The sequence below is a fragment of the Sturnira hondurensis genome, unplaced genomic scaffold (assembly GCF_014824575.4).
Source record: "Sturnira hondurensis isolate 20B ecotype Veracruz unplaced genomic scaffold, ASM1482457v3 Scaffold0010128, whole genome shotgun sequence".
Taxonomy (NCBI): domain Eukaryota; kingdom Metazoa; phylum Chordata; class Mammalia; order Chiroptera; family Phyllostomidae; genus Sturnira; species Sturnira hondurensis.
Genome location: NW_028082759.1, coordinates 23,949,469 through 23,965,453, shown reverse-complemented (window position 1 = coordinate 23,965,453; position 15,985 = coordinate 23,949,469). Strand labels below are relative to the sequence as shown.

The window sequence follows — 15,985 nt, the reverse complement described above, 5'->3', positions numbered from 1 at the left end:
TTTACAGTAATAGAACTTTGGTATGCTTGAACCCAGACTTTTGAAATAATTCCTTTGTCCATATACAGACATCATGCTCTGAATAGTTCCTTTTTTTGTATACAAATGTGCTTGAAGTAAAACTTCTGAAATATACTTAGTTCCTTTGTTCATATACATTGTGTTAGCATAAATAAGAAATGATTCCTGTGTTTCTCTTTAGTTGATTAACCTAACTGTAAATTCGAAGGTCTCCTTTTCTTTCAGCATTATCTTAAATGTTAGGATCCCACAGGGGCTAGTAATGTTAGGATTCCACAGGGGCTAGTCATAAGCCTTTTTGGTACTTGACATGTGATCCCCAGTTCATTTCCTCTCTATACCTTCAGTTTCAGATACTGTCTATATACCAGTGAAGCTCAGATTTCTCTCTAGCCTGGCCCAGATTCCTCTAAGAGTTTCCAAATGCAATTTGATAGTCTTTTGCACTCTTTTCTCTGTATGTATAAGAGAATTCTCTAACCCAGCATTTCTAAAATCTAACTCATTTTTTTCAAATCAGACTTGCTTCTCTTTCCATAACCCTTATTGATTAACAGTACATAGTGATTCTACCCAGTCACCCACAATAGAAATCGGGAGTCATCTTTGCTTTCCCTCTACCTCAGTTCATACAGCACATAAATCACCCATTCTTGTAAATTCTACTTCCTAAAGTTTCTTACCGTATTTTCTTTCCATTTTGATTGCTATTGCTTTAATTTAGGACTCACTAATATGTGTTGTTTGAATAAGCTCAGTGAGGGTAAACACTGAGCTGCTATAACAAAGAGACCCAAAATACAGTAGCTTATAGCATGGAGAGACATAGAGGGTATTATGCTAAGTGAAATAAGTTAAACAGCGAAAGACAAATACCATGTTATTTCCCTTATATGTGGAACCTAAAGAACAAAATAAAACAAACTCATAGTTACAGAGAACTACTGGTGGCCAGGGGGGAAGGAGGTTAGGGGACTGGGTGAAAAGGGTAAAGGGATGGAGAAGTACAAATTAGTATTTATAGTCACAGGGATGTAAAGCACAGCATGGGGAATATACTCAATAATATTATAACAACTATGTGTGATGCCAGGCTAGTACTGGAAATACTAGGGGGAAACACTGTAAATAAGATGATTATCTAACCACTATGCTGTATGCCTGAAACTAATACAAAAAATAATATGAATGTAAACTGTAATTAAAAAGTAATTTTTTAAAAAAGAAAATACAGTGGTTTAAGTAAGATGCATTTTTCTTAAATAATAGAGAAGTAAGCAGTCACAGATAGCATATGTCTCATGCATTCCTTCAGAGACCTCACTGCCTTCATCTTTTTGTTCCAACCTCTTAAAGCAGGTGTTCCTAACCATTTGTATGCCATGGGCACCTTTGTAAAGCCTATGAATCCAGTGTAATAGTTTTTAAATGTCTAGAATACATAGGATTATAAAGGAAACTTTGAAATATTGTTATTAAAATATTAGACACAAATTTTTGTGAAATGATAGAGGAATGTGTACTTCTTAACATTTATAAAATCCAGTGTTCCAATAACTACTATAATTTCATAGTATTAATAACCATCAGTATGGTTTGAAATAATGTGTGTAACAATTACAATGTAGTATGATAATATATGATTTCTGAGAACCTAAGGTTGCTAAGTCAGATGGTCAGCTCTTCATGTATCTGAGTGGCAGTGATGCATTACAAATGAGACCCAGAAGCCAAATGGACCCAAATGTATCTTCTTAAAATGACTCTTTTTTGAGTCAGAGGCCTCCTTATCCTCAGAGACAAGTACTCAGTCCCAGAAAATCTGATTCCTAGCATGGGAGTTTGGATGACCGGTAGAATTTATTATTTGAAAGATTGTTACCTAAGGAAATGTGACAACTGGCTTAGAGCCCAGGTGTATTAGGTTTAAACCTCTGGTTGAGAACAGAGGGCATAGGGCAAAGGACATAGGAGGCAGATCTGAAGAATCAGCCTTTTTGGGTTTCACTCTCTGCCTCTGTGAAATGGAGTGACTGGATTAGATCATGTTGAGTTATTAAATGTGTTCAAAGTAATTGAAAATTAATAGTGAAAATATAGAACTGTGAGAATTGTTTCTGAAAAATAAGAACAGTTACACATTATAAAAGAAAATACATGATTTTTATTGGTGAGAAAAATCATGTACTAATACTATTGTGATTTGTATCTACATTCACAATTGAATGTTAAATTTTAGTTGAAGGTTATTTTAAGATAATCCCTCCTTAAATTTATCTGTGTATTCCATGGGGATCTGAGGACCCGAGGGAAAGAACCCTCTGGTTCTTAACATACTAGAGATTGTTATATCTGCGTAGTTAAAGCTGGGTATCTGGCTAATTGTTTATAACATACTAGAGATTGTTATATCTGTGTAGTTAAAGCTGGGTATCTGGCTAACCTATATTACCATTTGCAAGGAAAGAAAAAACAACCAGGGCAGGTGGAAGGGATTTTAACCAGGTGAGGTGGAAGTTGCACACGTCACATATACATGTAGGTAAGACTTTAGTTACACGGCCATTCTGGAAGGCTGGAAATGCAGTGTGTAGTTGAGCAGCCACATGTACAAGACAAAATAACAGATTTTGAAAGACAGCCAGGAGAGTGCCAGTCTCCTATGTGGTCCTTGTCTGTTCAGTCTCACTCTTACCCATTTTTAACCCTATCAAAATATGTAAACTCCAATCTGATCGTATCAGTTTCCATCCATTTCAGTGTTTCTAATGAAGCAGTACATCCTGACCTGTAGGTCATCTGAATTGGGGGATATTGGGGAGAAGTTTTTACAAGTAATTTACAAGTTGATATGCCCACTAAGATTAAAAATTGGATTTTAAAATTATATGTATTATTTTCATATAAGTACAAACCTTGGGGATTAATAAAATACAGGTATATGACTTGTTCTTGAACTTAATGGTAGTATGTAGACATTCAGTAAATGAATTCTTTTATTTTAAAAAAGGGTCCTCATTCTTGAAAAGTTAAATTTGCATACAGGATAAAGACTTCTTATCATGGCATACATTATCCCTCATGATCTAGCTCAACTTCAGCTGCACATCATATCTGCCCTAGGCATTGCAGGCAAATCATTAAGTTCTGATTCTTCAAATCACCGTGCTATTCGTAAAGTAACGTAAGGTCCTACTACTAGTAAGTTAGGCAAGCCTGGGACTACAAACCCAGTCTGTGTGATCCCAAAGCCTGTCATGCTTTTAGCCACTGGGTACCCTCATTTCCTCCCAGTAATTGTAAAGAACGTGGGGATGATCCCTTGCTCCCGACCTTAACTGTCTTAAACAGGTATTTTGTGTTTTGAATTGAAAAATCATTCTCACACCCTCAAGTTTTATAGATAGAAAGCATGAATAACTATATGGCCCTAGGAGAGTTTCAGGATAGTCTGTCTGGAATAAATCTATGTGGCGGGGCCCTAGAGGATGATGGCTGCAGAGGCCACTGTGGGTCGGAGGGTCGAGGCCACCGACCAGCGCGTGGGGCTGGGGGCGGGGTCTGTGGGGAGCTGGTAGCCAATCCCCTTTGTGCTCGCGCACTGCCCGCTGGGAGCCCCTCCACCGTGCCCACGTGCTCCTCACTGGGGCCTCGACCCACAGCTCCTGCTAGTCCGTGTAATTGGGAAATGGAGGAGAGGTGTGACTCTTCGATGTAGGAGGACCAGAGCCAAAACAATACTGTACATTGCCCTCGAATATGGACTTCATGGCCCTCGTAGAAACAGCGGCAGGAGCTATAGTCACACTTGCTGCCGCTGCTGTTGCAGCACTGGTAATAGTGAAAAGCATAAGTTGTTTTACGAGGTGGACAGGTAGCGACAATAAGAGCACTAAAGTACCCGCTACAAAATCCGACTTCAACACGGCAACAAGTAGGAACCAGGATGAAGAATCAGTTGAGAAGGAACAGAACACATCCGAGCAACTGGGTGAGAAGGACCTGGGGCAGTCGCGTGGACCAGTGGGCGAGGAGGAACACGAAAGCCACCAGGACTGGTACGGGAAGGAACAGCACAGGCAAACTCCGTAAGTGTCAACTGGGACTTGGTTAACCTCAGACAGACAGACGTCGGTGCTGATCGAGCGGACGAGGCCGGGGCAAGAGCTGGGCCGCCCTGGGCTCCATCCAGCCGACCACAAGGCAGATGCTGGAGGCGACGCTCAGACTTGCCGGGTGTCACGGTGACAGGGACAGACGTTAGGCCACTTTCCTGTGAAACCGGTTTTCCGAGGTTAGTGGAGGGGGCCGCATCTCTAGACCAGTGGGAAGGGAGTTATGTGAAGAGAAAGCCGTGGGGGTGCTGGTTCCCTGAGAGTTTGGGTTTGGGGACTTCGAGTCCCTGATAAGGACAAAAAACAAAACCAAAAACTGCCCGGTCGGCTCTGACACAAGGCATTGGAGCGAAAAGGCCGCCTTTCCCCCACTGGCCGCGCAGCACAATGGGCGCCACCTCACAGAGCCCCGCTCGGCGGCGGGGGGGCGGGCGAGCCCAAGGCCCCTGCAGGCGCACCTGCGGGCAGCACATGGGCCCCTCGGGGCGGCGAGGCCGCCCGGTGGGTGCTGGGGCCGCGGTCGGCCCGGGGAGGCGGCGCCGGCCTGCGCACCGGGCCGGGGACGGGCCTGGGCGGCACCCTCCCGCAGCGCCGGGCGAGGCGCGGGGTGCCGACGACAGCCCAGGGCGCCCCCGAAGCCGCGGGCCGGCCCCGGGCAGGGGGCCGCCTCTCACCGAGCCCAGCAGCAATCCTCTCGGCCGCCGCGCGAGGGCGAGCGAGCGAGCCGGCCCGTTTTCCCCTCCTCCCTGATCCTCCGTGCTCCGCCTTCCCTGCTCTCCCACCCCGCTGCTGGCTCAGCCGCCTCCGTTTTCCAGATCTTTCTCGAACCCGCAGCTCCTGGGGCAGCCGTTGCCCGAGCGCTGACGGAAGCGGCCGAAACCGAGGTCCGGCGCAGCCTCGGCTCGCGCACCACCCCTGCGGCCGAGTGCGCAGGCGCAGAGCGCAGTAACTGCCGGTTGGAGGCGGCCGAACCGCAGAGGAGAGATCCCGGCGACTGAGCCTGCGGCGCGGTGGCTTCTACCTCTCCCGGTTGCTCCAGACTCTGCCCCAGATTCAAAGCATAGCAACTTCGGGTCTTCTCTTCTTTGCTTGTTGTAGGAGTCGCTTTTCCAGGAGCAACAGCCCCGAAGAGACCGCGTCGTTCCCCCCGCAGGAGGCTTCAGCACCAGCACCCCGACCCTCCGGCGGCGGGATGTCTGTGGTTGGCATTGATCTTGGCTTTCTCAACTGCTACATCGCTGTAGCGAGGAGTGGCGGCATCGAGACCATCGCCAATGAGTACAGCGACAGGTGTACCCCGTAAGTGCCATGTCCGTTCCCAACCCTGGCCCTAAGGTTAGATCCCGCCGGGTGGCACCCGGAGACGCGCGCGGATCCCTGGGATGACAGGTGCAGCCCACCCGCTGCCATCTCGAGAGCCCGCCGGTCGGCGGGCCCAGGTGGGCACCGGGCTGCCGGCTCCGCGAGTCTGCTGCTTCTTCAAGGATCGGGGACCTAACTCTAACAGTTTGCCCGGCCCTCCTTTCTGTCCCCGCACCGCCCACCTCGTCCCCCATCGGCCCTGCTACAATTTCCATCAAGGGGCTGGCGTGGGACCTCCTCCACTTCCCGAATGTTGGAGAAAGAGCTCCGGCCACTTCTAGCGGGGCTTGCGGGAAATTCTCGGCCCCAGGCGCGCATCCCCCGCCGGCGGAGTGAAGAACCCTGCATTCATTCTGCCCTTCCTCCTTTCCCCGTCTCTGTCTGCGTGACAGCTTTTTCGGAGAAAAGTCAAAAATGAAAGGTTAGACTGCATACATGAGAAAATGAGTATTAGGCCCAGAAAGGTTTTTTTCTTCTTTTTTTTTTAAGTACGTTTTATTTGTTTTGGCGGAGCGGTTGAAATGTGCAGGCTTTTACCCCAGGGTCCTCGAGAATTCCAGGTAATGGGACCGGCTTCCAGGGGCGTGCGTTGATGGTGCGGTATTAGGGGGAGAGAATCGGGGACGCGTGTCCCCGGTCTACGGTGTAGGGAGCAGACGTCCTTCAGTCGGGGCTGGTGGGGCTGGAGCCCGGCCGAAGCGTCTTTGCGCAGAATGGGTTGTCAGGGAGTCGGGAGCGGCTGTCCTGTGTCAACACGATTGTGGAGTGATTCTGTTCGGAACATTGGTGAAAGACTTAACACGAGAGGCGTTGTGTCTTGAAACCTGTTCCCACATGTTCCATTGTTTCTCTGGTCTGAGAAGTTGTTGGCAAAGGATATAATTAAGGCAGGGAGATGAAAAATTGGCTTATTGTCGACTCCTGTTACCTGTAAATTTATGAGGAAATCTAGTTTCCACTTCTTAACTTCTATGGAAAGGTAACTAAATTATTAATTTGACCCTTTGGAATGGTGCAAAATACAGTGCTTTAAATATAAGACTAATCTTAACCTACATCAGTGTTAAGCTAACTAAGCCTTTTAAGTGATTGAATTACTATAGTTCTATGAATAATTTTTAAATGTGTCAAAATGTGGAAGAGTAGCTTACTTGAAGCAGTCTGCTTTGGTTTCTTTGAAGAATATTCCAGAAGGTTCTATATGACTTTTTCCAGAGATATGCATTGTATTTCTATTGAAGTTTTGGATCTTTATATACTAAAAATATAAACGTAGGTCAGCTAATCTACATGGTACTGGTTAGAACTCTTCTTTTTACATCTTTTTCTGGTTTTTATGTGTGATGAGAGGCTGAAGCAGTAATGGTAAACTATGACCTCATCTCTACAAGATTTTTTTATGGAATGAGTCTCATTTATTTAAAACAGTACTTATCACTTTTCTCAAATTGAAGAGTTCGAAATAATAAAAGCAGAGCCTGAGTTGTCATTGGCCCTGGGAACAGTCTTGCCGTGTGTCCGCACTCTGACGGTGCCTGTGAATCCTGCTCACACATGCAGAGATGAGCCAGGAATATTACTCTTCCTTTTTCAGCAGAGTAGAGGGTAATTGGGGACAGCCTTTGGCTTCAGGGACTTAACCTATGGAGAAAAAATGAGAGGTAAGATTCCCCTAATCCTTAAAACTTTATCCTAAAAGGTCAAACCAGAACTGTAAGACATACTGCCTTTCCGGGCTCAGAAACCTTAGTAGTGAGTCCCTAACTCTTTCAAGATCCTGGCTAGACTTACAAAGAGAGTTCTTTAAGAATTAGACTGCTCATTTGAGTCTTCTAGAGGTCTCTTTGTTACTGTTCTTAGGCGCATTGGCTAATTCTATGTGGCTGAGATTTAATGTATTTCTGGTTTGTCTGTGTGAGAGCCACTACTAGTATCTAGATTTAGTGAGCATAACAAACTAGAAATTTCCAAGGTGGAAGGATGGCATTCTTTTTTTAATAAATCATTGTAAGTGATTAAATTTTTTTTAAGATTTTATTTATTTATTTTTAGAGGATATGGGAGAGAGACAGCGGTAGAGAAACACCAATGTGTGGTTGCCTCTCATGCCCCCAACTGGAGACCTGGCCCACAACCCAGGCCTGTGCCCTGACTGGGAATCAAACCTGCAACGCTTTGGGTCTCATGTTGGCACTCCAGCCAGGGTGGATCATATTCTTAATTAGCTTGATTCAGCAACTCTGCCCTTCGTTCCCTGTCTATGTAGTATAATTTACCTCAGTAATGTATCTTTATTGTTGATGAATTAATATTTCACTGTAGTTCAGTGCTCTTATACTGTATACTTATTTTTGTGGAGCTTAAGTTATTGAGTGAAAATACATCCCTTTCTGATCCCTGGATACTTATTTATTGAATAGCTATCTTGCAAAAAGCATTATAACTATTGGGACATGTAACTTTTTAATATATCACACTGCAAACTAGCTTTTCCAAAAAAAAATGTTTTCTATATCCCAGTTGCTTACATCAAGGTAATATGATACAGGTATTTCTAAGATGCAAATACATTATGAGAGGATTCTTTGGGAAGAGATTTTTGCTTAGTTGGTTTCAGCATCCATACATTTTCACATTTGATTCGTTAATGTACTTGATGATGTATACATGGGAGGATACTATGTATAGACCAGGGACAGTTCCTGAAACAAGTAATTGCTTAATTTTGGCCTACAACTAAGGGACCAACACTAGGTAATTTAACCTATGAATTCTTCAGATTTCACCTCTGTGAAGTGGGAGTGCTTGTACTAGTCTCCTTGTCTCATAGCATAAATTACTCTGCCATGGTAATTTGTATGGAGAAAGAAACTAACATGCATAAAATGAAAAGAAAGAATAGCATAATTTTTTCTGAACATTCTCTTACTTAAAAAATAATTAGACAGATAGTACATGCTCATTGTAGAAAAGATTAAATTAAAAAGTATAATTCTTTTACCCCAATATAAAACTTGTGTGGTTTTCCCCTATGTGTAGCTTCTATTTTCTTTTTATAATCCATGTGACAATAACTATCTATATAACCAAGTTTTTGATCTTTAATTTCTTCAAATAAATTTCTAGAAGTAGAATTAGTATGCACATTTGAAAGGCCTTAGGTATGTTTGTGTTGTTTAATTAAGTGTAGATGTGGGGACTGGAATTCTGTTCCGGGCTTAATGATATGAAAGTGAATAGTTTCACACATAGGACAGATACGCAGCCAGGGATTGTCATTTCATATCAGATTAAACCGTGCAGTCAACTAAAATATGTTGATAGTGGATAGTAGATCGATAGTAGAGTGCTTGCATCCTCGTACATGCCTCATTAATTCTGTGAGTTTGGTATTCCTACTTAACTTTTTCCCATAAGTAACCTAAAGCAAAGTTAAGTATCTTGACCCAGAACTAGTAAGCAATGAAACGGATTCAGTTTTAGGTCGCTTTGACCCCAGAACCCCACTGTTCTCCCATTACCGATCAACACAAGGATGGTACAAGGATGGTAGTACAGACGAGGTTAATGGGGATGTAACAATCAACGGGATAAATTACCTGGCTGGGCAGTTGCTATATAGAGAAGCATCTTTGCTTTGAAATCAACAAACTCGTTTATTTTTTGATAGTTTCAAAGAAATATCATCTTGTTTTAATATACTTTAATATAAAATTTTGTTTAAAAATTCATTAGAAGCATATACTAACACGAGACATGTTAGTATAAGCATTCAGCAAAGCAGTGTAGAAGATTATAAACTATTAACAATGGATGTCTCTTAGAGGTAGAATTATGGAGGGTGTTCTTTTAATCTGTACTTGTAACATTTTGAATTCTTATGAACATTTTACAATCAGGAAAATTGACTTTTTGAATGAAACTTATTTCAAGATCTTTTTAAGGGGTGAAACAATAGGTATATTGTTTTATCATCAGAATCCTGTATGATCAGACAATATTCAGGTCCCTGATTTTTTGTCTTCATTATTTTCTCCTATTTTTTTACCAGTGCATGAATAACCTTGACAGCATGGGAAAATATTATTTTACACCACATAGCAGATAGTTGAGATGTCCTTTTCAATGCACAAAATTAGAAATCAACTTCTATTGGGGTATTAAAATTTTTTTTATACATCAGAAATTCCAAACTCAATAGGCCAACAGTGGCCATAGTTGTATAGGAGGACATTTTAGGGCATTTTGGGGAAGAAGAGGAGGCTTTTACTTTTTTTTATTAAATATTCCTTGTGCTATATGAGTTGCTTTTGTTTGCTTTTGTTTGAGTTGCTATATGAGATTACATGAACTTTGGTTTGAAATACTGAAAAATTGCGCAAGTAAATGTCCCAATTCGTCCCTTTTTCTAACAACAGCCTAAACTAATGTGTACGTTCCTAGTTTTATGCAAGTGTGTGAGTATATGTACATAAATGGAATGTTTTTGTTTTTTCAACAAATGTTTTTATATTACACATATTTTGCGATTGCTTTTTAAAAATGTATTTTAACATCTCAAAACTTGTACACATGGCTCTGATTTACCTCTTTCTTTTTTATTTTTTAAATATTTTATTTATTTATCTTTTAGAGGGGAAGGGAAGGAGAGAGGGAGAGAAATATCAGTGTAAGGTTGCCTCTGGTGTGTCCCGTGCCGGAAACTGGCCTGCAGCCCAGGCATGTGCCCTGACTGGGAATCAAACCACGATCGTCTGGTTCGCAGGCCCGCGCTCAGTCCACTGAGCTACACCAGCCAGGGCATACCTCATTCTTTTTAAAGGCTATACACATACACACTGCTGTTAGTGTAAAATTTTAAATATTATTTTGCTGTTGAGAAACAAAAATTCAATGAACACTTTTCACTTTTTATTAAGTGAAAATTATACTGAGATGGGTGGGAAGGCAGACATCTCACGCTTTAGCATGCCAAAGCTAAGACTATAAATCTGAATATCATCTACAACAAAACAGAATGTACAACAAAACAAAATGAATCTACAGTCATTGCCTTGAATTTGTGGGAAATTCTAAAAGGTTTCTAGAAGGCAAGGAATGATAAATACAAATTGCATAATATCTGAGTTTAAGGTCTTGAAAATGCCATTGGTAGTCTTGTTGGTATTTGGTCACTTGAGTACAAATTTATAAGCATAGCTGTGTTCTGATAAAACTTTATTTATAAAAATAGGTGGGCAGTGGTAATTGCTAAACCCTGATCTAGAATTTTCAGTTTATTGGGCACTGTTTTTCTTTGAACTGGTGAATTTTAAGTAAGATAATCAGCTTTTTAAATAATATTTCTAATCTAATAATAGTTAATATAGCTAATTTCATTATCTAATCAGCTTTTAAATCAATGTGTCTAGCTATATAAATATTTGTGATTTTTATTAATGATTTCAAGTTGTAAACTAATTTATTTATGAATTATGCTTACTAAAAGCGTAACAATAAGTCCTGTGAAAACATTCTTCTCCCACCTCCTCCTAGAGCAACTTTTTTCCAGAGAGTTAAGTTTGGAAAATGATAACCAGATGTTTATTTTGTTTGTTTTTTGTTTTTGTTTTTTTGCTTCAGAACTTCCCTCAGATCCCTTAATTTACCTATGGCCATTGAAACACTCCAGGAGTGTTTTTCCCAACTTATTTGAATGTCTGAGGAATTACATTCCACAGAACAATATTTGGAAAATGATGCTATAGGTCGGTGGTTCTCAACTGGAAGAGATTTGCCCCTTCCCCTACCCCCAGGGCACACCTGACACTGTCTGAAGATATTTTTGGTTGTCCCACTGGAGGTGAAGAGGGGAAAGTGCTCCTAGCATCCGGCAGGCAGTGGCGGGGTGTTAAATCCTGCGCTGCACAGGATAGCCCCGTTGTGCCAGCAAAGGATTGCCTGGCTCAAAATGGCATTAGTGCCATGGCTGAGAAATCCTGCTTTATGGACATCTTGGCAGCCATAGCTGAAACTGGTGGTATAAAAAGCTGACTCCTTAATTTAAACCAATTGATTGATTGCTCTCTTCACTTACATCATTGTTAATTGAGCTATTGTGTTTCTTAGAGTCTACTCAATGGTAACAGAAGGGACTATAAATAATCATTGTGATCTTGTGGAAACTGGCAGGGGAAAGCCAGAATTTTTTAAACAGGGCTATTTTTAACATGTGAGTGGTAGATTCGAGGGGTTTTGAATCCCTAGTGGAGATTGACAAAGAAGCAAACAAACTTAGAGGGCGGGCCTCTTAAGTGAGAAGTCTGTTAGTCTCCTGACAGTGTGTTTTCTCCAACCTGATCATGCTTGGCCTTATGAAAATAGGCTGTACAAGAGAGACAGAAAGTTAATCTTAAACATTAAGGGAAGGTATAAATGCAACTTTTTTAAAGCAACATACTGTCATTTGATTTTATGCCCCCCCTCTACTGACAGTGATACAGAACATTTAGAAGCCCCGTTCGTTTAGAGCTCTGTGGCATTCTCTGAGGCTCTGCAGCCTGCCACTACAATGTGACGTTAGATTGAGTGTTTCAGATTTAAACTGCTCTGTGAACGCCCCCTTTTAGGTATAAAATGGAATTTCTGAGTAGTAGTTGAAATCCATAAAAGGGTAATATAAATAATTATATATATTTGGATAAGTTATATATATTTGGATAAAAAGTTGAATATCCTTTCCTATAAAAACTTTTATATCTGCCTAATATGTGGTATGAGGTATCTATTTCCATGGATATTACTAAAGTTAAGTAAAAGTTTTGAGAGAAGATAGGTATTTAACTTATTTTAATTTTTCTGAACATCCTTGGCAGACACTTAATTTTAAACCGAAAATTGAAGAAACGAGTTCGAAGACCTTTAGTTATATAAGGAGGATGGCTTTCTGCATATTGAAACTGGATATTTCCAACCTGTAACATTAAATTATTTAAACTTTGTATGTCTACTCCTAACTAAAGAGAAAACCTGATAATGGTAACTACTTAGCTTTCTCTGTGAAGTGATATGTGTGTAAAGTGTATTTCAAAGAACCTAGTACTTAATAAGTGATAGTTGAGTCAGTCCTGTTTGATCTAGTGTTCCACCAGAAGTTAAACTCTTGAGAAGCAACCTAAGAATGGGGTTTTCTGTGCATTCAAGTGATGGTAGACAAGTATTGAAAAAGTATTCGGTAGTGTGTCCAAATAGTGAAGTAGACAGAAAAGGAGGTTACAAAGTTGGCCAAGAAATGGCAAATACATATCTTCTCTGATGAGTGTTAGGGTGGAACGTCAGTCAGCCACGTGGATTGCCGTGTTGGGTATGCAGCACTAATCTGGCAGAGGGTATGTCGAGTCCCGGATTTATTTGCAAGAGATAGGAAGGTGTCACTGGAACCACTGATTTCTGCTCTGTTTTTATTTTCCTGTTTCACCAGCTCACAATTAGAGAACAGTGACTTTCATTTCCTTCTGTGTCTGTCCATATTTCAACATTTTAGTTCTAACTGTGTCTTGGATGTCTCAAAGGTTCCTCAATCTCAACATGTACAAAATAGCACTTGGGACAGTCCCTCCCCAAACTTGTGCTTCTTACGATGTTTTCTGTCTCACTGAATGACACCACTGTTAACCCTCTCAGATGAACTGGAAGCCTGGGTGTTACTCTCAACACTCCTCTAGTATCTACTCCAGCACTGTTCAATAAAATATAATGCGAGCCACACACGTGATTTTAAGTGTTCTACTGGCTACACTAAAAATGTAAGGAACAGGTGAAATTAATTTTAATATGCTTGATTTAACTCAATATATCTAAAATCTTATTTTAACATGTAATCAGTATTTTTAAATTAATGTAATATTTTACAGTCCTTTTTAAATACTAACTCTTCAACCCTCACTGGAGTGGCTGTTAGTTGAGCACCGTCCCTAAAGGCAAAAGGTCCCTGGTTTGGTTTCCTGGTCAGGGCACATGCCTGGGTTTCAGGTCTGGTCCCTGGTCGGGGCATCTGTGAGAGGCAAGTGATCAGTGTTTTGCTCCCTTTCTCTCTTCCTTCCCCTCTCTCTAAAAATTAATAAATAAAATATTTTAAAAAGAAATACTAAATTTTCAAAGCCCACCGTTTGTTTCACACATATAAAAAGTACGTCTCTGTTCAGGCTAGCCACATTTCATGTGCTTAATAGCCACACGACTCTCTGGGCTGCTGTTTTCAACATTGAAGATCTAATCTATCACCAAGTCCTTTGAGTTTTATCTTCTAATTATCTTAATCCCTTCTCCTCCTGTCTCAGCTGACACCATCCTGATACAGATTACTGATAACTGCTAGCCCTCCTCCCATCTGCTCACAGTGTAGTCAAAATGATCTTCAGCAAATGTTACCGCTCCTCCTTTTCATCATCATTTACTCTTCCTTCAAATGTTATCACTTGTTCGGGTAAACCTTTCCTAATGCTCCTCTTGACTGATGCCTGCTGTTATCTATTCTTTTAGCACTGTTTGCACCCTCTGTTGTAGCACCTGATGTATTTCATGTGTGTGGTACTATACAATGAATTCCAAGAAAATGAAAACCGTGTTGTTTATTTGCTATCTGTTGTACCTCTAGTAACTAACAGAGTACATAGTCAATAAGCATCTGTTGAATTGACTAAACAAAGTTAACTGCCTGACTGCTCTGAAAATCATTGGTCCCCAGTATAACAGTATTCTGTTCAGCCCTTAAAAATCACTGTTCTGGGCCCTGGCTGGTGTGGCTCAGTGGATTGAGCGAGAGCCTGTGAAGCAGAGGATTGCGGTTCGATTCCTGGTAGGGGTGCATGCCTGGGTTGCAGGCCAGTTCCCAGTGGGGGACACATGAGAGGCAACCACACATTGATGTTTCTCTCCCTCTTCCCTTCCCCTCTTTCTGAAAATAAATAAATAAAGTATAAAAAAATCACTGTTCTGGGATCTTTCCTCATCAGTTTGTATTGTATGTAAACATGGAGTGTTCTTTCCATTATTCAAGATCCTTTAATGAACCCCATTACCTATTGAAATAAATTTCAAATTTATAATCTGTCATTTGATACCTTGTATAATTTGGGCCTGATACTATCTATATTTATCAAAATGTTCTGTGAAATTAACCAAGTTATTCTTCCTAGTCTCCAAATAAGTATCAGGCATAGGAGCCATCTTTCTATTCATTCAGTAACTACCTTTATTACGTAGCAGATACTGTTCTTGGCCAGTTCAATCCAGTAGAACTTTGTGTTCTCATGTATTTCTGCTCTGTTCTGTGTATAATCTGTTCTCTCTGGCCACATGCAGCTGTTGAGCACTTGAAATACCACTAATGTTGAAGAACTGATTTTTAACTTTAACTAACTTAAATTTTACTAGCCACATATGGCTAGGGGGTACCACATTGGATAGTACCAGATCAAGGCAGTTGGTATACATTCTTACCTTCGTGGAGTTCATACCTAGTATGGTAATACAGTCGGTAAATAAATAAATTACATCAGATGGTGACATATGGAGAAAAATAAAGTTGGTTAAACAGTAGGAGGTGATATATGTGTTGGAGAGGAGTAGGAATGCTGTTTATATAAGACAGAAAAGGTGTCCCTGATGAGTTGAGCAGAGCTGTGAAAGAAGTAGAGCAGAAGGCCATATGGATATGTTCAAAAGTGTTTCAGAAAGAGAACAGTAGGCGCAAAGGCCCTGAGGCAGAAGGGTGCTTTCCCTGTTCTAGAAAGAGCAAGGAGACCAGCATTCCTACGTCGAAGTTACGGGGTAGAGTAAGAGCTGCTGGGGGGCTTAAGTTTTTACTTTGTGAGGCAGGTTATCAGTGAAGGGTATTGAGCAGAGAAGTTTCATAACATGAGTCTAAGAGTTTTATTCCGGCTGAATATCCTATTGAGAATAGACGTGTACCTACATATCAGAAATGTTCTTCTCAATTAAAATATTGTTTTAATACTTAAAACAATTAAATATTAAAATGCTTTCTCGCCCTGGCTGGTATAGCTCAGTGGATTGATCGCGGGCCTGTGAACCAGAGGATCGAGATTTGATTCCCAGTCAGGGCACATGCCTAGGTTGCAGGCCAGTTAAAAAAAAAATGCTTTCTCTTCTTTCAAGCCTTAATTCTGAAATCACCTCTACTACTTGCTTTTTCTAAACTTTATTATATAGAAGTGATTAGTTTCTTTTTTTTTGTTACTATCATTTATAATCCTATTCTGGTTTTTTTTGGTAGACTATAAATTCTCCAGAGAGAGTGATTGTAGCTAGTATATATACAATGCCTATAATTATTTGTTGATTGAATGAATAGTTACCTGCAGTTACAATGGAAATCATGGGAATGCTTTCTTGAATCATTACATGAAATGGTATTTTGATGATAATATTACTCTGTACTTGCTTTTATAAGCAGCATTACATGTAAATGAAGAAATAAAAATGGT

General features: G+C 40.9%; 1 protein-coding gene across 3 annotated transcripts in view; it reads left to right on the top strand.

Annotated features, from left to right (window-relative positions):
* Nucleotides 1–5,058: 5,058 nt before the first annotated feature.
* The window catches only part of HSPA4L (heat shock protein family A (Hsp70) member 4 like), a 50,086-nt gene continuing 39,159 nt past the window's right edge, over nucleotides 5,059–15,985 (top strand). Inside the window, exon 1 of one of the 3 annotated variants that reach the window (XM_037058569.1) lies at nucleotides 5,059–5,435. In XM_037058569.1, the coding sequence (XP_036914464.1) occupies nucleotides 5,329–5,435 (107 nt within the window). In that variant the 5' untranslated portion in view covers nucleotides 5,059–5,328. The remainder of the gene's footprint in view (nucleotides 5,436–15,985) is intronic. The other 2 variants (XM_037058568.1, XM_037058570.1) reach the window with 2 other exon arrangements.